Source organism: Gopherus evgoodei, chromosome 5, assembly GCF_007399415.2.
Source record: "Gopherus evgoodei ecotype Sinaloan lineage chromosome 5, rGopEvg1_v1.p, whole genome shotgun sequence".
Lineage (NCBI taxonomy): Eukaryota > Metazoa > Chordata > Testudines > Testudinidae > Gopherus > Gopherus evgoodei.
The window spans coordinates 120,630,771-120,653,885 of NC_044326.1; the positions used below are offsets into that span (position 1 = coordinate 120,630,771).

General features: G+C 40.2%; 1 protein-coding gene across 1 annotated transcript in view; it reads right to left on the bottom strand.

The window, feature by feature from the left end:
* The window catches only part of GRID2 (glutamate ionotropic receptor delta type subunit 2), a 1,091,344-nt gene that overhangs the window by 458,632 nt on the left and 609,597 nt on the right, over nt 1-23,115 (bottom strand). Inside the window, exon 4 of the mRNA XM_030564822.1 lies at nt 19,702-19,907. Coding sequence (XP_030420682.1) covers nt 19,702-19,907 — 206 coding nt within the window. The remainder of the gene's footprint in view (nt 1-19,701; nt 19,908-23,115) is intronic.

Below are 23,115 nucleotides of genomic sequence, written 5' to 3' on the forward strand. Positions count from 1 at the left end.
GACTCCTTGTGTCTCTTGTTCACATTTAAAGTCATTTGCAGAGGAATCAAACTTCAGTATTTCAACAGGAAGGAACAACTGATTTCTACTTGTGTCAAACCAATCGTGCTCTGGCCCACCTCACAAGGCCCATGTGAAAAAATCCTCATAGCCAGTAAAAATCGGCTGAAAATCATCTTTTCAAAGAGTCAGGGAAAGTTAAATATTTTCCATTTTCACCTTGAATTTTTGAGGGGAAAAATTAGAAAAATGCCTTTTCTCTACAAACAAGTATGTTTTGATGTTAAATAAATGATATTTCTGTGCCTAAAAGGTCAGTTTCCATTTAGGCTAAATTCTCCAAAATTAACACTTTCCTCCATGGGTTAAATGTTGCCATTTTCACTGCAATGTGAATAAAGACCTGATATTTTAGTATAAGTTCTCTATAAAGCCTACTTGGCAAAAAATATTGAATCCTAGAGTCTGTACTAGAAAACTATTAGGACATCCAACCGATCCCTATGCCAAATTATTTTAAAAATTCAGTGTGGGCCAAAATGTATCATTTAGCCAGAGATGCACAAAGGAGGCATTGCAGAAATGTACCATCCAATGGGGAGCTTGGGGGAGAATTTTGCCTCTGAGTAACACTGTAGTGCTGAGGGACTGTAAACAATTTGCACAGTCCATTAGCATGGCAGCTAACTCCACAGTATGACCTGCGCTTGCTCTACAGGACAGTGAAGAGTTGGAGCCGAAGCCATGGTTCCACCTGTTTCCCAATTCCTCCAGGTATACCTAGGGAGCAGTCTCTGCTCCACAAAGTGCAGGGAGTGCAAGTGCTGGCCACATGGTGAGGTTATGGGGAAAGGGAGACATCCCTGTGTGCTGTCTTTCCCCTCATGCACCCACATAAGGGCTTGTCACAATGAGGCCTTATATGTTAGTATTTTTACAGTCTAGTTTTTCATTGTCTCCAGGGATGAAACATCTATCAGTTCCCTTAACAGACTACTCCACAAACCCTGTATCTCTGATTGTCAGCATTTTTTCTTGAGATGCAGTCTAAATAGTCCTTCGCTTCACTTCAGCTTTGTTATTGCCAGTCACACACTTAGTACTGTACTAAATAATTCCTCTCCTTCTTTTGTTCTTTATTTCCTCCAAACTATGCTGTCGCTTGTGCCCCTTAACCCCATTCATCACTTAGCCAAGCTACAGCATTCATATTTATTTTTCTTAATCTTTCCACTAAATCAATCCTTCAAACCCCTGAATAATTTTTGTGCCCTTCTTTGAACTCCTTCAGTTTCCTCTGACCTTTCTGCTAAAGGGGTCCGCAGAACTGAATGCAGTATTCTAGATATGATTGTATTACCTCCCTGCCCTGTGACGTGTTGCCCTTATGTATGGAACCCAGAATTGCATTGTAGACGTCTCTTTCTCTTAATCCCACAGAATTTATTATAAACCCTAGCACAGCATCTGTCATAGCTGAAACACTGCTCCACTGACTTCTTTCTCCCTAGGGGACTGATAGAAGGCACTACTCAGTGGAGACATCTAACACTTTTTATTTTTGTACCATATACTGGAGCACCTTTACCCTTGGAAAGGTGCCCACTTTATTACTGTACAAATTCAAACAAACAAAAACACTTACACTAGCCTGGACAAAGCACTACCAAGTATATTTTCAGGAACAAGACTGCACTAGCAAGGGATAGACTACACACCCTAATGTGTCTTTTTTTTTTTCCTCTAAGGTTTATGATTCTTACGGCATAATGAAGGCAGCAAGCAGAAGTGAAAACCTGGGATTTTATTTACTTCCAATATATTCTCACTTTAGAAATACATCAAAATCAATCAAAATGCACTCATTTTTCATTATTTTATGTGTTTAGTAGTATTTATATTAGAAAATAAAAACATAAATCATTGACTATTTCCCTTTCAAAAGGGTTGGGCTATAAGTGATCATGTAAATAGAGAGGTAATGGGTCTAGTGATCAGAACATGGGGCCAAAAATCAGAACGACTCTTTGGTTCTATTTCTAGTTCTGCTGCTGATCTGCTGTATGATTATGAGCAAGTTCATGTGTGGCAAAATAACTCAGATGACACCTAGGCTTTGATTTCCTGGCTACCTGTTGGTCTGTCTTTAGACCTTGGAATACATGGAGCCTACAATTATTTCTTGGGTTGATGATGATCTTTTAATGAGATAGAGGTCAGGTGCCCATGCTGATGTTTAGATCTTGCAGCAGTCTTTGATATGGTTCATCAATGAACTGCTGTTTGCTCCTCTGCAGGAAAAGGCAGGGGTAGGCAGGATAACTTGACAGTGGTTCCGTTTATGCTTTTCAGCTGCAACCAAAGGATTGTGATGAGTAATTGGTTACACTCTCCCCTCCTGCTCAACATTTATGACAGGCTGATGGAAGAAATGTTGTGAAGTTTTAGGCTTCAGTACCATTAGTTTCATGACAATACTTAGCTGTGCGTGTCCTCTTTCAACCCAGATTTCACAATCTCTTTGGATTTCCTGTTCTAGGCTTAATTAAGGTCCTGATGAAAGCTAGATGAGACACAACCCAGACAAGATAAAAATAAAGCTAAATGAGCCAATGAAAAGCTACTTGAGCAACTAAAGGACTGCATTGCTGCTCCCTCTGTTGAAGGATATTTCCAATCACAAACTCAGTATTTGGTAATATTGAGGTCTTATTGAATCAATTTAGTGTCCTGGATTCCCAGGAGACAGCAATGGCTTCAAGTAAGTGTGTTCATTATTATAATTGTTAGCATTGCTTGGGGTTGTTACAGTGCACAGAAAAAGACATGGACCCTGCTCTTCAGCGCTTTTCATGTAAACTTGAAAGACTGAAACTTTTCTCTTTGATGCAAACTCACCACCATAGTAGTGAAACTGTCAGTTCAAGGTTCAACTATTGCATATGCTCTACTCAGGCATAAACTTAAAGGCTACCCACAAGTCGAGCTGGGTGGAAAAAGAGAATTCCATTTTGGGGAGGATTTTGATATTTTGAAATGTGGTTTTATTCCAGTTCAGAACAAAACCCCAAAATTGCAAATTCTCTGAAAAGGGGAATGGAGCCCTGACTCTGGGGAAGTCTGCCAGGCCAGGCTGCTGTGTAGCTGCAGACTCCAGCTGTCCTGGAATCCCTGGCTTCATTCTAGTCTGCCTTGTGGGCTTCCAGGGATCCTAGAAACCACAAGATCCTGATCCCCCATCCTCAACCCCAAGGAAGTCTGCTTGTAGACTTCCCTTCAGCCACAAACCCTAAAATCTCTGGGGTCCCAACCCCTGAGTCAAGCCACATGATGGTCTTCCCTAAAGCTGTAGATCCTGGAATTTGTGGGGTCCATGGTAGCCAAGAGGAAGACTGCCTAGGTGTCAGGTAGGCAACCTGGCAGAAAACAAGGAAGGTTTCATAACCTGCCTGGCAGGAAAGGTTCCATCAACACTCTCTGGGTTCTGTTAGCACTTTGACAAAGGGGAAGCCATCCTTGTGAAATGTTTGGATTTCACCAAATTGGCAAATTTTCATGGCAAAAATGCTTTGCTGGAATTTGTCCCATCAGCTGTACTCAGAAGTTTAAATGGGGGCAAAATGTACCTTCCCATCTCTTTAGCCAAGAAGGCTGACATAAGCATGTAATACAGTCCTCTGCACTGACTCCTAATCCACTTCTGGTTGTAATTCGAAGTGCTAGTTATCATCTATAATGCTCTGAATGACTTGTGGTCAGACACTCTCAAACACAAGTTCTCTTTCTTTGCCTTATCGTGGACAGATGCATATTTCTGAAATGCTGTTCCCATCTGCACCCAGGGTTGAACTCCAAAGGGAAGGGTACACTCAGCTCTGGAGTTCAGTCTCTGTTGTGGTCTATCAGAGCCTAAATCTGGTGATTTGAGGAGAAAATCAGTATATGACGGCCACCATCTTGGTCACGGGGGATTGAGCTGGGGACCTCCAGAGCTACAAGCATGAATTGCTACAGCTTGGGCTAAAGTCTCTATAGGTGGTGGCCATAACAACTGATATCTTCTGAGGACTGTCTCAGAGGGAGGAGTTGTAACATACACATCAGTGAGTTAAATACTTCTTCAAAAAGAAAGGTCATCCTCAGCATCAGACACACACTGTAGGTTGAATACCAGATGAACCCACCATTTATGTGATGGCTGCCCTCTTGGCTGACACATTCAGGATTGAACCAGGGACCCTAGAGCTAAAAACAGACAATGCCATAGCTTGAGCTAAAGCTCTGTATTTGAGGGTTGTAACTACTCATTCGCTGTGGATCAGCACAGAGGGGGGCCTGCAACACACAATCACCAGTGGATTAAAAATGCAAGATATATTTCTAAATTTCACTTAATTGTAGCACATACGACTGAGAATTTAGCTCATGAATGAGCTAATGAGGAGTGGCAGAGAAAAAGGAATATTTGATTTGTGTCAGTTGCTGGCAAAATATTGTCTTAATTTTTCTAATAACACCCAGATAGTAATTTCAATTCTTTGTATTACAGTGAATCATGCTAACATATTGTTTATAAAAGCATGTTGAGATCCTCAGTGCAAAATGCTAATTGTTAAAGTTATACCATGTAAGAGTTTCATATATTATTTTTGTACACTCATTTCATGTGCTGAAATATACATGTGCTAAAATAGTATGTATATAGTACAAAAATCATGTCTAATAGTATGCTGTTTTGGGAAAAGTAGTAAAGAAATTAAGCCAATGGGCCTAATTCTGTTCACTGGTTTTGCACTGATATAACTTCACTGATAATGGAGTCACTCCTGATTAAAATCAGTATTAATGAGATCAGAATCAGGCTTGATAATTTTATTGACACAAAATAGTTTTAATTAGGATTGGAAGGAAGTTAGGAGCATCTACACAGCATCCCTAGCAAGTGTTTGGGATGGGTATCTGAACAGCTCTTACCTCCAAATGTCCAAGTCAGAGTTGCTTTTTATACAAAATGAAAATTGATATTTCTCTTTGGTTTTCATTGGACCCTCAGCCACATGGGTAGGGTAGTCATTTCTGAGTGACAGACCAAGTTTATGTTCTTATATAAAAGGACTTAATGTGCTTTAAGTGCGATTAAGATTTGCAAAGACAGACACACATGCACACACAGGAGAACTGTGGGTCTAATTGTCCCCTCATTTATGTCTGTGCAAATCAGGAGCAACTCCAATAAAGCTAATGGGAGTAGGTAAGAGAAGAATCAGGTACATTGTCTTGGAAACAGACTTCATCCTGAGAACTTAAACACTGAGCTTCATTTTGGCTGAAGCAGAATTGCAAAGCTGAAAGAGTTACAGCTGTTTTCAAGGCAATAATAGGAACCAGGTGCATGTCATCAATAAATAAAAGGGAGGAACTTTGGCCAGTATTCCATCTTCCATTCTCAATGAGGAATTAACGTACTTAAGAAATACACACCTCTTGATGCTTGAAAACTGGGACAATACCATTTTTATATGTTGGCTATTTTTCTTCTGTATTTGTACAATGCTATATGTTTATAAGGGCATACTGTCTATGTTGTGTGTAGTTAACATTCCTTTTCTCTTTGAACTTATTTAAGGGCCTGATGCAGAGGCCATTGAACTCTAATTGATTTCAATAGGCTTTGGATCAGGCTCTAATGGAGCTCTACTGATCTCAACCTAACCACTTTTAGAGTAAGGTTACCATTTAGAGAACGCAAAAATGTTTCAGAGAAGTTAGATGAAACACTAAACAAAGACAAATATCATGTACAAGTCAATGCTTGGTTTTAAATTAGATCAGAATTGAAAAGCTAAAAATTAAATTATATAATTCAAGGATTGAAGAGGGCCACAGGAGAAACAAATGTTAATATCACAACCTCATCCCTATGCAAAGCAGCAACAACACAGTAGTTTGATGCATGATATAACTATAAAGTGGATTTAGAAATTTCATCTGACTTATTATGAACAAAGTCCTGTTCTTGAGCCAGCTGCGGCTGTGCATCCAATAACCCACCTCCCCTACTAGCCAAAAGTTCAGCTCAATACAGTATTTATTTATGAAAAACATAACTAGCTGTGAAAGCTGGAAGGGCTCTCGGGATGCATTAGCTCTCTTTGTTCATACGTATCCAGGCAATTCGAACATGAACTCTGTTTTAAGGAGATCACACAAGAAAAGCTTTCATTCCTTAGAGCATCTGCAAATGCCAAGTATGTTATTTTTGAAAGTCTATGTTTAAATTAGAGCTTATGGGAAGCTGCTTTCATCATCAGCTTGATTGAAACCAAAGAAAACTTCAATCATCCACTTACGTCTCCTTTTTTTCCCCTCCCCTCCAGCCTTCACATCCTATTCAATGCTAAAAGGTCCTATAATATATGTATTAACCTCTGAGATTTTTTCCCTGTAATCCTATGAGTAATGTCAAGTCACATGACTAAAATCTGTGTGCTACTGCCATAGATTGAGGTAAGTGGGCAAATATTGTGCAAAACAGAGAGGAAAATACGCCATGTCATGGGCCCTGGTTTCCCCCTGCCTATTAAAATGGTGACGGGGAGATCCTGTCTTATCTCTAGCGGAACACCCAGCCTTGGTTCCCAAAAATGGAAGGGAGCACAGGGTTGCCAACCCTCCAGGATTGTCCTGGAGTCTCCAGGTTTTAAAGATTGATCTTTAATTACAAATTATGTTGTGATGAAATCTCCAGGAATTTGCCCAACCAAAGTTGACAATCTCAAGGGAGTACCTTTCCCCAAGGTTACCTCACTCACTTCCTATCAGAGTAATGTGAAACCAATTGAAAAAAAATTAACCCAGTGCCTTGTTCACATCTGGCTCTCCAGCCAACCTAAACCGTGTCTTCTAAGGGTACAGTCTCATCATCCAAATCAACCACAAAAAATTAAACAAAACAAACTTTGACCCCAGTTTGCTTCTGGGGTCACAGGTTCTCTTTCTGGGTTTCCTTGTTCAGCTATTGACTCCCTCTGAGGCTGACTCCTGAACCCTTTTCTAATGAGACAAAAAAGTTCCTGCTCTTTCCCAGAATTTTACTGATATAAGCAATGAGAACTTTTATAGCATGGGAACATTTGTATATCTTAATTCTCTTTCCCAGCATGCCTTACCTAGTTCTCAGCTGTCCTCCTGATAACAACTCCCAGCATGTTTTAGTATTGTGCAGAAGGCTGGGGGAACACAGCAGTTTTAGATCTGGAAGCTGCTTTAAATTTAACATTATTTGACATTTCTACTGACAGGATTCCTGAGAAGTAAATGTCCAGAAAGGGAAATATTCTTCAAATTAATCAAGGAAATATCAACTGACTCTGAGGACAATAAAAAAGTAATAACTCCCCCCTCCCCCGACCCGAAGAAACAAAAAACCCTGAGTTAAAAATCTATTTGTATATTTCATTGTCTTATACTGTCCTCAGCTTTGGTTGAGACAATTCACCACCACCTTAATAAGTAATGCATTCCTCTGACAATTGATACAGGGTAAGATGCACTTTAGACTTATGAAGTGCACCCTGAGGTCACAGGCCTGACTTTGAGGACTTCTATTAAGGGTGGAACCACACCATCCAATCAGTCTAGGATCTCCGGGTGGCAACCTGCCTGTTTGCCAGCCACATTAACACCACAGCCCAACTGCATTTGGCAACTGTAAGCCCTTTTCCTAAAGGGACCTGTGAGCAGCAAGCTCATAGACTCATAGACTTTAGGGTCAGAAGGGACCAATATGATCATCTAGTCTGACCTCCTGCACAAAGCAGGCCACAGAATCCTACCCATCCACTTCTACAACAAACTCCTAACCTATGTCTGAGTTATTGAAGTCTTCAAATTGTGGTTTGAAGCCTCAAGCTGAAGTGACCCAAAACCAGCTTCTTCGAAACCAAGTATTATTTTTTCACCCAAAGGCATATAGCACAGAGAATAAAGGGTAAAAAGAATGAAGGTCTATATGCATGCTACCCCTTACCTAAACCTTAATCTTTTATCACAAGGTTTTGTAAATACCATTCAGTTCAGTTACCTCCATCTCTGGGCTGGGAGAAGCAGACTGCCCTGCTACAGTGCCTCTGTGCTTCAGTCTCGCTCCACCCTGGGCAGATGCTGACACCCCACTCAAGTCCCTCTTCATTCTTAAACAGAGTATCAAAGGTTTTTAACATCCTCTGTGACCCTAGGTTTAGGTCGGGAAGAGTACATCTTGCAAGACTAGCTAGAACCAGGCAGGGGTTATTCCCCAGTCAATAGCTTTCCCCACTGTTTCCTCAAGGACCCTTGGCATTCTCTGGACTGTACCATATCTTTGCCATTGTTCTGTTTCCTATTGGTTTCCCACTTCCAACCTCCTTTGATGTAACTCTATTGAGCCAGGCAGGATAATGTCACACAGGTAAACTGAGATGCATATGATATCTGTAAAATGTACAGGTATTTCCACCATTCTGCAAATAAATATTATACTGTTATTTTTCTCAGAGTTTATCAGTGGGTCAGATTAACTGCACTGGGTACCAGGGGTTGAAATTTAAAATCCCTTCCATTGGAAAGGACATTCACTTTCTTTGCAGCATCCCCAGAAATAGATGATCTCAGAGTTGTAAAGGTTCGTTGCATCTCCTGATAGGCCTAGCATCCCTTGCTTTTGGGGCTATGCAGGCCAGCGCTAGGCCAGCGGGCGTGGGGTTTGCAAGTGGCTTACAACATTGCAACCTCAATCTAAGTAGATTTTCTGTTACTAAGGGCCCAAACTGGGTTCTCCTGGAAATATTTTGTCACGAGCAATAATTAGCTAAGACAGGACTATGAGTTCAAATAGTGGTGTGCTGTTTCACTCACAGGTGGTCAACAGTTGCTTGCCTCTTGACTGAGTAACCATTTGTGGAGGCAAAGTCACTGGGCTCTCCATGGAAGTAGAGGGCTCTGCCTGGGTGGATCTTTGTACAGGATCAAGTCCTTAACCTGGATGACATGGAGACCCAATAGATAATTTGTGTTTCCAAAACTAATATGGCACTTTTTGCAAACTGAAAGAAAAAAAAGAGGCAGCTGTTGCTCTTGTTTATGGAAACTCTAGCATGAGTCACAACCATATATTTATTTTCCATTTGAAATCACAGTCTACAGGACAGAACACAAACTTTTCATAATAATTTACAGATGAACCAAATACTATAAAATCCTATTTAGGAAAGGGTAATATTGCGAGAGAGGTGAGAAGCAAATATTGTCCGGTCCCAAAGTTATTTGCTACTTTATGGAGGCCACAAAGCCAGTACTCTCTGATAAATACTGCCAAAATAGAATCCTCTCTCTTTTAATAGTTTTCAAGAATGTCATCTCTGATTCTAAAACACGTACAGCATACCACAAAAGGAAACTGAATCATGAGTTTCCATTGTTACAAAATACTAATAGCAATTGGCTTCAATGCAGCACTGAACATTTTTACTAATATTCTATTGAACCAAATCTATTTACAGATAATTATCCAATTAGGCCATGAAAATATAAAAATATAATATTTAAATTTATGCAAGACATCTAAATATTTCCATAGTTTATTGAAATAAATAAATTACTTGAAAATATTGTATCAGAGCAAACCTCCTATCTGGTTTATTATCTTACTTCCTGTGTCACAAAGAGTGTAACGGAGCATATTTTGCTCTTATTGATAAAGAGAAAACACAGGAATAGTTTGTGAACATTTAATAAGCAAGTTTTAATAGACCTGTAGTAAGGGCATGGATTTCTATCTCCAGTTTAGGACAAGGTAATAACATGGTCTTGCTTCTCGGTGCCATTGACTACAATTTTAAAAATAAAGGAACTGATGCTTACTGTTTTCCCTTATTTCATTCTAACACAGGGATAAGATTAATTGCATATTACAATTCTGAGTCAACTAAATGCACTTCAGTGTTAAAAAGCATTCAACACTGATTTTTCATGGCAATGAGGAATGTTGTAAGGGTTGGAAGCAATCTAGGAAGACTCCTACACTAGATACCATGTGATACACTTCTTGTCACTGCTGAGCAGCAGACACTACAATTGTGCCAGCATACAGGTAATCTGGCATAGGAAGAAGAATCTGTGCCTGGGTAGAGGGAACTGTTTTGGTAAGTCTTATCTTCATTTAATGTTAATCAAGCCCAGTTGTCAGTGATTTTCATTCTTTTGTAGAAAGACACCACCGTGCCAGCAAGTGGCTTGTTAAAAGTGGTGTTTGCCAGCTGGGATTTTCTGCAGTTGTTTAGTAGGATGGGATTTGTTAAAGGCCTTGAAGAAATTAGATGCCCAACTACCTAGGCTCCTTTGAAAATACCAGCCATAATTTTCTGTTGGGAGATCCATTTCTATTATGTATAGAAATTGCTTTGATTCATTTACAAGTTTCTAATTTTTGCTACCATTTCACCTTTCTCTAAAAAGCAGTCACCTCTCAGGAGGAACACAGTAGTTAATTAACAAAGCACAGCAACACTAAACAACAGTTTGGAATAATAGCTAAGGAAGATTACTGTATGCAGTAGAAAGTGCAAGCTAATCAGGTGGCAGAATATAATTAACCAAAGCAGAAATTCAGATGATGGTAACAATGGTAAAAAAAGGATCATCCGAACTTTAATGGTTATAAGTGGTCAGGATGTTAGTTTGTATTTCAGTTCAAAGATATCACCTACACTAAGAGGCGAGTTCTCACAGGGAGTCGTGACAAAGGTTGAATCTCTGACAACCAAGAGTTATTACAAACAAGAATCTATTGGAGCATATTATCAAGCAGTTGTTTGAACAACTAAAAATAATATGACACTCCCTCACAAAAACAGAGTAGCTTTTCTCTTCCATGCATAAACATGGAAGCTTCTCTTCCACTAATTGTTTCGAATTAGAAATTCTAATTTCCTCAAATTTAGAAGGAGTTTAGATTCACAACTCCAGTTGTAAATGATGTAAATTATACCAAGGAATGAACTGGGCCACAGCTGGCCCAAGAGGAGGTGAGACATGTCCCCTTCCTGAGTTCTGTCATATTGTTTTCTGACACAGCTGCATATCAGGATCACCATAAAAAATTCATACAGAATACCTATGCAAGGCCTTCTGCTCCACTTTAGCCCTTGAAGGTCCGAAGCGAGATAGAAAGCATATTGTGGGCCCTTTGTGCTGTGCTGTATTTCACTCACAGAGAGTTCCTCTTCACAACAGATGCTTACATTGCACAACAGTTCAGCAGGAGGATGGATTGCACTATAATTCAGGCTCTCCCTGTGACCACACAAAATATGAAGATTTATTAACTGAACTTCTGCTGTCCTCTTGGCCCTTTCCCACACATGCAGAAGTTGAGACAGGAGAAGGATGGTGTACTTTAGGCCATGATGATGGTGTCTCTGTAGCTTAATCCTGTGTAAATCCCTTTTGTGTTGCTTGTAGTTTAGCACAGAAGCTGTATCCCGCTAGCTCTCTCCTGCCCACGAGCAAAAATCTCCAACATATAACCTTTAACCCGTGGCAAGAGACTGTGTGTACAAAATCTATTCCAACACCATTCCATGAATCAAGCCACAATAGGCACGCTCTACTGGGGGAAAAGCAAATTCAACTTTCATTTCTGGATATCCCCTATCAACTGAAAGGCTTCTAGTCAGTCTATACTAGTTTAAGGGTCAAGAATCTGGACTGGAATAGAAATTCATGAACCATATTTTTTTCTTTTTCTTCTTAAACAAACAGATGGGCAAGTATTTGCCACAGGAGTACCACTGCTTCATTTAAAACAAGAGGTTTCAATGCATTCAGAATCTTGACCAGGAACGGCATTTGGGAGTTATTGAAGAAAGATACTTGAAGCCTTCAGTAAAAGTTACAGCTATTGTGAAGACAACAGAGAAGAGACTGGCTTTCAGTGCTAGTGAAATACAGCAGATGAAGAAAAAGATCCAGTTTGTTGTTAACAACAATAATTCAGAACAGGCCACGTGGTACTGGATTAGTCCTACTCAAAAAGATACAGTGCTAGAAAAGGACAACACTGCTTTTTAAAGGAGCACAGTATGGAAAAAGCTCTCAAACTAAAATTAGTGAGCAAAATCAACCTTGAAAAACAGAACAGCAAAGAGATTGAGAGAAAAATGGGAGGGTCAAGAAAAGATGCACAGATGACATAATATTTCATTTTAGCCTCTGAAAATTAATTGCCACAGCTAAAATTTTTTAATACAGTTATTAACACTTGAGTACATTACAATAATATAATAATAATTTCCTTTAGAGAATTACACATCCAAACTTCACAATGATGTCCCATGGGACATGTGTGAAATGCAATACACACCACACATAGAATGAAGTGAAAAAAAGGCTGAGTAAAACGATAAGTGAACCAAGTATAGACAAAGTCAATCCACCTCAACTGTGACTTTAAAATAGGCATTTTAAAGAAATAAACCTGCTTTTAGCACAGCTCTCTAGAGTAAATCCTTTTCTGTTCTTTCTTTACTTCATAACTAAATGATTTTAGCTTTACAGCATGTACAGAGCTGAAGATGAAACCTGTTATAATCATTTGTCATATCACTGCATAAAAAACAAGTTGCTTTAGTAATTAGTCAAATGTTTAGTTAAAAACACTCACACTGTTGCCAAGAACAGAGGACCCCATTAAAAGCTGGACCCTCACCACTTTCATTAGGGTTATTTAACAAAGGATATGAATATTTATTACCCTAGTTATAAGGAATGTTGCAAAAAACATGGTCAAGGTAAGTCGCATGATGGTATAAACAATTCTTTAATTGTACCCACTCTATACACATTAATTTCTCATGTAAACACATGGAATCCATAAGTTAGAGAGAAGTATTAGTCACTCTCTATCTTTACTCCATTGCACCTGAATATTTTAAAAGTATATTATTGAGCTATTATTTATTTATGAAAGCTGCAAAGTAGCTCATTTGAACCCCTTCACCCAATGCTACCCGTTTCTCGGGATCAACCTGTCGTCATGGGATGGTAGAAGTACAAGACATTTTAATTTGACAGGTTCATGAGGTGAAATGTAAGAAGCAAAAATGATGCATACTTAATACTAGAAATGCCTAACACAATTATATATGATTTTCAGTTCCCTGCCTTGATGGTGAACATGAACAACAAATAAAATGGCTTATACCAAGATTAATACAATGGGAATTTACAGGCATTTCTCTTACAAGCAAAGCCTAGTCTGTTGTTTTTTGTTTTGTTTTTTTTTTGTTTTACAGCAGCTCACATTTGGTAACTGAAATGAGCAATTAGCTTTGCACAACATATGTTTTTTATATGTTCTATCCAGAGCCGGCTCTAGCTTTTTTGCCGCCCCAAGCGAAAAAAAAAGGCAGCTGAAGGAAGCATGTGGAGGGAGGTCAAGGTGGCTTGCAGGCAGGTGAAGGGTGGCACCCGCCCACTCCGTCCTCCCGTGGGGAGCAAGGCACTGCAGCCAGGCGAGAGGGGGTCCCCCCTCCGGCCTTCGGTGCTTCTCCCAGGGGCTGCAAGAGGTGCTGGCTCAGCCACTCCTTTAAAGGCGGCTTGGTTGGGCCAGGCTCAGAGTGGCACGGGAGGCGAAGGCCGATGCAGACGGCGGAGAGTGATGCATTCCAGGGAGCCTGGCGGCACGGTGAGTAGTGGGGATCACTAGTTCCTGCTCCCCCTCCCCAAGGCCAAGGTCCCTGCCCATGCAGGGCTGGGCTGGGACTGGCAGAGTGCGGGGAGCCGGCTGGGGGCTCTGGAGCTGCGGACCGGACTGCCAAAGCGGAAAAAAAAACCAAAAAAACACCACAGCAGGGCTCTGGGAAGCCCTGAGTATATCAAAGCGGAAAGAAAAACAAAAAAACACCACAGCAGGGCGGCTGGAATATGCCATCCCAAGATTGGCCAGAATGCCGTCCCTTTCAATGTGCCTCCCCAGGCACGTGCTTTCTCATCTGGTGCCTGGAGCCAGCCCTGGTTCTATCTAGCTAATACATTACAAAATGACAAAACTTACAAATATATTGCTATTCACTGTGCTGAGCTTGACGATTTGGGAAGTCAAGGTACTAGCAGTAGTCTCAAGCACCAGTTACTTGAACCATAGATAAAGTCTCAGCTCTCAGAAGAGGGTGCTAGAAAAATGATCTGCATTCCAAGAGTGTCTCTGAAGACTCCAGCCAAGGACACTGGCTATAGTCTCCTCCAGGGCTTTGGAGCAGAGCCCAGAGCTGGAATACAGAGCAGGTCTGGATCAATGGAGCTGCAGGTTTTTGCCTGGAGCTGGAGTGGAGCTGGAGCACAGCTCCAAAGCCCTGGTCTGCTCAGAATCATCAGGATTAAAGTGGATTGGGGCACACCTCACTGGGCACTAATACAATGATAAAATGGGATAAAATGCAACATGGGTTTACCAAAAGTATATTCAGGGCTGCCCAGGGAATTCAGGGGGTCTGGGGTCTTCGGCGGTGGGAGCCCCCCGCTGCTGAAGACCCGACACTTCGGTGGTGGGTCCTGGGGCGGAAGGACCCCCTGCTGCCGAATTGTCGCCAAAGACCCACCCCGGGACCCCCCGCCATGGTTCTTCGGGGCACTTTGGCGGCGGGTCCCAGAGCAGAAGGACCCCCCACCGCCAAATTGCTGATGACGACCAGGTGCGGAAGGAGCTCTGAGGGCCCAGGCCCCGTGAGAGTTTTCCAGGGCTCCTGGAGCGAGTGAAGGACCCTGCTCCAGGGGCCCCGAAAAACTCTTGTGGGGGCCCCTGCAGGGCCTGGGGCCAATTGCCCCTCTTGCTTCCCTCTCTGGGAAGCCCTGAGTATATCTTGCCAGATTAACCTCATATCTTTCCTTCATAAGATAATTGATTTCTTAGATAAGGGAATGCAGCAGATCTAACCTATCTGGACTTCAATAAAGTATTTGACACAGTGTGCTAATGCAATTTGCTGCTGATACAAACATGAGAGGCATTGACAATATAGAGGAAGATTACAATATTATATAAGCAGAATTGGCTGACCTAGAGGACAGGATGAGATCAAATGTAATGCTATGTAATGCACTTGGAGGTTAACAAGAATTCTGCCACAAGCTGGGGCTCTTCATTTGGAACTAACGGAGGATGAGACACACCCAGGTACATTAGTCAATCACAGGATGATTATGAGCCATCCATGTAATATAGCTGTGGGGGGGGGGGTTGCGGGAAAACATTCCTAGGTTCTATCAGGAGAGATATTTACAGTACAGCTAGAGAATGCCATTCCACCAAGCATTGGCAATATTACATACACCCAAAGGCAAGAAAGATGGACTCAGACTGGAACAGGTGCAGAGAAAAGGTATTACAAGGATGAAGGGAATAGAGGGCCTATAATATGAAAGGAGGCTTACAGAGTCTGGCTTGTTTAGCCAAGCAAAATAAAGGTTGAGAAGGGATATGATAGCTCTCTATAAATACATCGGGGCATAACCCCTGGGAGGGCTAAACACTATTTAAGCTAAAGGGCAATGCTGGCAAAACAAATGGGTATAAATTGGCCATGAATAATTTTAGTTTGGAAATTAGAAGAAGGTTTCTAACCACCAGAGCAGTGAAGTTCTGCAACATCCTTCCAATGGGGAGTAGTGTGGGCATGTTCATGAATGTGACTATATGACAGGGTTGTGTGCAATAGCAGGGAATTGGACTCAGTAACCCAGGAGGTCCCTTTTAGTTTTGTGTTCCTATGTTCTTCCTGTGTGCTTAAGAGCATGATAAGCATCAGACTAGAGACAGCTCTACCAGGGCTGCACTTGAGAACCTGAGTAAAACAACATTTTATGACTGTGGCCGCATTTCCTAGAACACAGTCGCTGAAGGCTCCATACCACAAGTTGCTGATCATTCTAGTCACCATCCTTCATAGCACTTAAGCACGTGTTTAACTTTAAGCATTTGAGTAATTCCATTGAAGTCATGGGATTATTCATATGTTTACATTTAAGCACCTGATTAAGTGCTTTGCATGACTGGGATCAGTAAACTCAGTTTATTGCAGAATCGAGCCCAAATGCTTTAAATTAGTAATTTAGAACAAAATATGTATTTTTTGGGAAGTGGAGGGAAGGTAAAATCAATATTGTATTTGGTGTGGAAACTGAAGAGACTGGAGTTTTTTCAAGTTTTAGAGACAATGTGATATAGTGGACAGAACATGGGAGTGGCATCATACTCAAATTCTCATACTGGCTTTATTGCTGACACACATTCCTAAAGCCTGACTCCCCACTCCGTTCTCCTTTCCCCACTCTCAAATCCTGGATCACACCATTGTTCTTTCATGCATGGTTTAATGGGTCCATATCCTATCCAACCTCCCTGACTCCCCTCTTCAATCTAACATTCACCAGTTAAAATCATCTTCATTGTCCACTCCAACTGCACTACCAGCCTCTCCTAGCCCCTTCACAGGCTCCTTGTATCCTCACACACATTCCTTATTCTACCTTAAAACCGGTGAGCAGTTTCACCAGCCAGGAAATGGAAATAAAATTCCAAGCCTCCATTTTTATTCTTATTTTTTTAGGTCCCTTACCTGAGGGCTTGTTTATTATCTGCCAGTCACAAAGACAAAATGCAAATCAGCTTGAAAACACCAGGCAATAACTCCCCAAAGGATTCCTCCACCACCTTTTTAGACAATCAGGATACAAATAGTCACTCCTTTCCCTCAGTTCCCTTTGACCCAATTTCCCCTTTCTTTACACTCTGCCCAGATCAGTCATGTAACCAGCAGGAACCTGTTAACCCTTATAGGCTGCAGCACTTTTACCTTGTAACAAACTTTTTTCATGCTTTTCCCCTACATTCGATTCCTCTCTCTGTCCAGTGATCCCTCATATTAAACTCTACATTCCACCCACTTCTCACCTCACTGTTCCCTTTGTTCCTTCCCCCCCACCACTTTATTCCGAATCCCCAAAATAGGGTGACCAGATAGCAACAGTGAAAAATCGGGACCAAGGGGTGTGTGTGTTAAGGGTCCTATAGAAGACAAAGCCCCTAATGTTGGGACAGCCCCAATAAAATCAGGACACCTGGTCACCCTACCTGAAAAGGACATCAAGGATGGATAGGGGCCCCTGGTTGTCACTTTGTCTCTCAAAATGGAAACAATGCTCCTTTATCACTCTGTGAGAGGGCCGATGTGTGGATTAGCCAGCTGGTATCTGCATAGCACTTCCAAGATATAAAGTTGCTACCTAATTTTTAGGGAGAATAAGCTATTTCCAAGATGAGAGAAAAGCACTTAAACCTTAAACCCCTTTTTCTTTCTGAATATTCTCTAAGTAGTGACCTCATTGTTGCAAGCTCCATGGATACAAAGGCTAGACAGAAAGCATGGATCAGTGAAGACATAACTAAAAGCATTGGTGTTTTCAAGAAACAAAAATATCAAAAGGTTAAAGCAAAGATAAACTCTACCTCAAGGAATCTCTAATTTGTAGACTGCCAATGTACACAGGATCATGTGTGACTGTTTATTCCGGAAAACGTGGTATTTGTCATGCTTATTACAGTTGTGGCATGTCCTCAGCTGAACCATGAGAACATTAAGTACTTAAGTTAAGAAGCCCAGATGAACCAACAGTTGCACGTCATGGGCAGGCAAGCCATAAAGGCTTAGGGCTTGTCTACACATGGAGTTGTTCTTGATTAACTCCACATGTGGACAGTCTTAATGTGAAATAAGAGTGTTTTCTTTTGTTTAGCTTAACCCAAGTGGTTAACCCAATCTGAACAGGGACAAGGCATTCTTACTTTGGAATAAAACTACAGGGGGACACTTAGGAAAATTAATCCAGATTAACTAAAGGTGTCAATTAATGTGATTAGTTGAACTGCATTAAACCCTTGAGTGGACACACTGATTCATAATTCAAGTGATCTTAATTCAATCTACCTTAATGCACTTGGGAAATGTTGATGCATGAAGTTACTCATGAACAACTCTCTGTGAAGACAAGCCCTTAAGACTTGATTACACTTAAAATACTACAGCAGCACAACTGCAACTTCACTGCTGTATCACTTCTTTGTAGACACTACCTATGACAATGGGAGGAGTTATCTCACTGACATAGGTAACCTCCTCTGCAGGAGGCGGTAGCCATGTCAACAGAAGAATTCTTCCACGTAATGCAGTCTACGTGGGGACTTAGGTCAGCTTAACTACGATGCTCAGGGGTGTGGGTGTAGTTACACCAAATTAATTGTCTAGCATAGACCAGGCCTTTTGCTGGCATAGCTTATTCCATTCCTTCCTGCTTCCCATTTCCCAGCTCCCTGAGCAAACAATGCTGCCTACAAACAGATCCAGCATGAAAGATTATTGTTAAATGTAAGAAAAGCACATTTTTTTGTGTGATAGACAAGCAACATGTTTACTTTGAGCCATATGTTGATGGTAAAGGGAAGAATATTTCTATGTCATGCACTTCTGGAGCATGGAGCTGTCCACTCATGCCATTAATTAAATATATATACAAATAGGGTGGGATTTTCAAACGTATCTAGGTGACTTAGGAGCACAATTTCCATTGAAAGCTAATAGGATTTGTCCTCTTAAGTCACTTAGATTCTTGAAAATCCCACTCATATTGGTTGCCATTAAGAAGTCTCCAGTTTCTCAAATGCCAACAGTTGCAAAGTTGTGTAACACCAATAGTATGCCACACACTATGAATGTCTGGAACTATTTCATGACAATTATACCATCTCTAACATATCTGTAATTTGTTTTCAAAATTAAAAACAATTTTTCTCTCACTTTCCCATGCCCCACCCCACAAAAAAATAATTAAAAAATCCTGAAACCCTATCTTCTGAAGAAAAGAGGAAGATCATTAAAAGATCAAACAAACTCACTCAACCCCCAACCAATAAAACAATATGGCAGTCAGCTACTTCCAACACAAAACTCCTTTAATTAGTTAAATTTGATGCAGTAATCCAACTTTTGCTTAAATATATCAATACTACTGCATTTTAGCAGTTTAAATTCTTCATGAATATTATCCTTTTAACTTAAACCTATGATACCAATTTCCGATCTGTCTTATAACCTCTACTAGGTCATTATTAAGCTTAATTTTATAAAAACAAAGCAAGTTTCAATGCGTCAGTCAGATAAACATATCCATACCCAAAATATATGTAATTAAATAAAAATATAGCTACTTTCAGCAGTAAAGTGGATGCTAAGGAATAAATGAGATGAGCAGGGAATTAACAGTACAACAGATATGAATATTAATAAGAGTTCTAAAGATATTTCTCTTGTATTTTTTGTAATATATTGCTCACAAGGGGCACAGGTATACTTTCCTTTGGATGCACTCATATGAACCATAAAACCATCATTAATAAGTGTTTTATGTTGCTGGGTTTTGTTTTTTTTAAGAGGGAATCAAGCATACATTCTGAAGTATTTATTCTTACAAGAAGTCACATAAAGTGAATCTATTTACTGTATCTTATAAGACGTCAGGTAAAATTATTCATCGATAAAGTATTTTTAAATTTCAGTAAACAAACTTGGGGGCATAGAGGGTACAAGAAAATTAACACTGCTGATCACTTACCTCTGTAATGAAGGACTTGGCTGTTGATGCGTTCATTACAAGAATGGCCCGTCTCAGAGTGTCCCGGTAGCGGTTCAGTTCTTCTATTCGCATGGTGGCAAAGAGTCCTGTGATCATTTTATTGATGTTATTCTCTACCTTCTGCAGTGCTACATCCATTCCCTGCTGGGATACTTTGTCCAAAAATTCTTGTATTCCACGAATATCTAGGAACATCAAAAGCCCATCAAAATGCTAATTTGTATATAGAACAGAGACAAAAACACTGTTCTGTTTATCTTGAAAAGGTATTCTACTCAGTGTTGGGTAGATCCCTGAAGGCCACCCTAACTTAATATTCATTTCAACTTTTTCTGAGCTATGCTCATGGTATGTCCTAACGTGATAAAATGTGGGAATAATTTTATGAATGGGTTAGTGTCAAAAAGAATCACTTAAAAACAGTACTTAATTATTTTCAGTTGATTTCCTCACTCAATCACCATATTTTTTCCAATTCTAATTAACACTCCGAGAGCAGATTCTAATTAACATCTCCGAGAGCAGTTTCATACTAAATGACACATGCAGAGAAGGGGAGGCTAAGTTATCAGACTGCAACATACAGTGCTTTTCTTTGTTTCTTTTGTTGGAGACTGAAAGTAATGTTATCACCATAATACAACTGTCCTTGGAGAAGCACATACTTTTGAATTCCTAAACTTAACTACATTAGCTATTTAGCAAAAAGCTGGGTCCAAGTTGTACATAAATTTACTTCCTTTAAAAAAAAATCAAACACAACCATAATATGTTTCTTGGTAGGCACAACGGCCATTGACTGTGTTTAGCTTTAAATAAAAATGAAAACAAAATACATAAATTATATTTTTTTCATACACAAAGAATTGTAATGGAGCCTGCTGGCTCATTCTGTGTACACCTTTCCTAAGAATGAGTTGTTCATGTTTATCTTTTGTTGTAATTGCTTAAGTCAGTGTGTCTACAGTATCTGCACCTCTTCCTTTTCCAATAATCATAGAATATCAGGGTTGGAAGGGTCCTCAGGAGGTCATCTAGTCCAACCCTCTGCTCAAAGCAGGACCAATCCCCAACTAAATCATCCCAGCCAGGGCTTTGTCAAGCCTGACCTTAAAAACCTCTAAGGATAGAGATTCCACCACCTCCCTAGGTAACCCATTCTAGTGCTTCACCACCCTCCTAGTGAAAAAGTTTTTCCTAATATCCAACCTAAACCTCCCACACTGCAACTTGAAACCATTACTCCTTGTTCTGTCATCCAGTCCCACTGAGAATAGTCTAGATCCATCCTCTTTGGGACCCCCTTTCAGGTAGTTGAAAACAGCTATCAAATCCCCCCTCATTCTTCTCTTCTGCAGACTAAATAATCCCAGTTCCCTCAGCCTAACAATATCCTTTCATTTAGTTATGTGCTAAATGCTCACTGGATACCCATCAGCTATTTGAGTTTATAGGACCTTATGGTTAAAAAAGTCTTCAGCACTTGCCTTTGAATTATGGTATACCTACCCAGTATATAAAAAGTTTTGGAGTGTCACAGCGCTAAACAACACCTTGCTGCAAAAGAACAAAAAGGAATAAACATAGTCCCCAATGAGAGAACACTGTCTCTCTCCCTTGTGAGAATCTCTACTTACCTGAGCACAAAATGGCTGCCTGGCTTCAGAGACAGCAGAGTCCTTAGACAGTTTAAAATGAAATGTAATGCAATGCAGCCATAGAACAGTCACATATCTAAATAATCCACATAAGTTATTTAAAAGAGCCAGGCTTGGGAGCAAGCTTGTTTAAAACATTAATATTCCACGAGTTGATCCTCTGCAAGTAAAATACAGCAAACCAGGAGGCCATTTTAGGAATCCATAGCTGCAACCACACTATTTATATATAGATAAGTCAGCAGTGTTTGAAATATTACTAAATATTTGAAGAATGGTTTAACACTGATAAAGTACATGCACATCCTAAAAATAAAGTTCCAAAACATCGTCAGATGCTAATTACAGCTTCTATTTAATGTCTAAATTGGGAAAATTAAATTCAGTCTAATCAGGGATGTTAAGGGTTTTCTGTTTTTGTTTTTTTGTTGGCACTTCAATGCCAATTTAAGAAGCAAAAAGATTATCTGAACTGTTACAAGCATGCCTAGTTTTATGCAAATGATAAACTAGCTGCTCCTGCTTTAACGCCTGAGTTTTAAAGTTTTACAAATTTACCATGTTTCTGGGTTACTTAACAGCCAGTTAGACAGGAAATTTTTGAATAAAGATTGGCCAGGAGTGCACTAAATTATTTAAACCTTCTCAGGTATCTACATATACCATGAGAATACCTGGAGATATGTGGCCTAAATTAGGACAAATTTTGTCAGTTTTCAATTCCATACCAATGGCCATGGGCTCCTCTCACCCACTCAAGAGACAGAAATGAGTGGGAGAACTTCTGTTTTCCTAAAACTTATGTTCTGGCTTAACCAGAAGTTATGGGCTTGATGCTGTCATTACTGAGTGAAATTCTCTAATCTGTGTTATGAGGTGGTCAGACTAGATCACAGGACTCACTTCTGGCCTTCAAAAATCTATTAATCGAACAAAGCAATTCAATATCTTGAATATTAACAGACCCAGTGGACATTAAGACTTGGGATGCTCTTTGTTGATAAGATTATTCTTCTCAGTGAACTTTCAGTCTATGCATGGTGGCACCTTGATACACATCTAGGGAGACAGTGTCATTTAATGGATAGGGCAAGAGACAGAGTAAGGACATTTGTGTATTATTCCTTACCTTGCTACTGATAAACTGTACAATGTTGGGTAAATTCTTGATGTCTTTGTCCCTCAGTTGCCCCATTTGTAAAAGGAGGATGACAATAATGAAGTTTACCTATCTTAATGAAACACTTTGGGACCACCAGATGAAAACTGTTGTGTAAGTGCTACAAAATTATGATGATTGTTGATTCCAGTGTTTTAGCTCTCTAGTCACTAGAGATGATCTTCTTTGAAAAATATGCCAAAGAATAGGTGCTACCATTGAATGGATAGTGTCAATTCATCTTTCCTGCATAAACTATCTGATAGTAGGATATTTCTACATTGTTCCATGGAACCCTGTTTTCCATGGGTAAATTCCTTCTGCATAGAAATCTGGTAAGTGGCTGCTGCTGCAGATGTCTCAGCAGAGGCACACACAGAGCTGTTAATTTTTGTTGCACAAGTGATTTTCATCCTGCATTTGCTAGCCAGACAACTAGAAATGAGATTTTTCTTTTTAAATCAAATCTTTGGTCATTGTAAAGAACGTAGGACAGCTATCTATTGTCACCAATATAAAGAATCCTCATTACAGTCGTTGGACTAGACCCAGCATTACTGCCTTCTCTCCACCCCT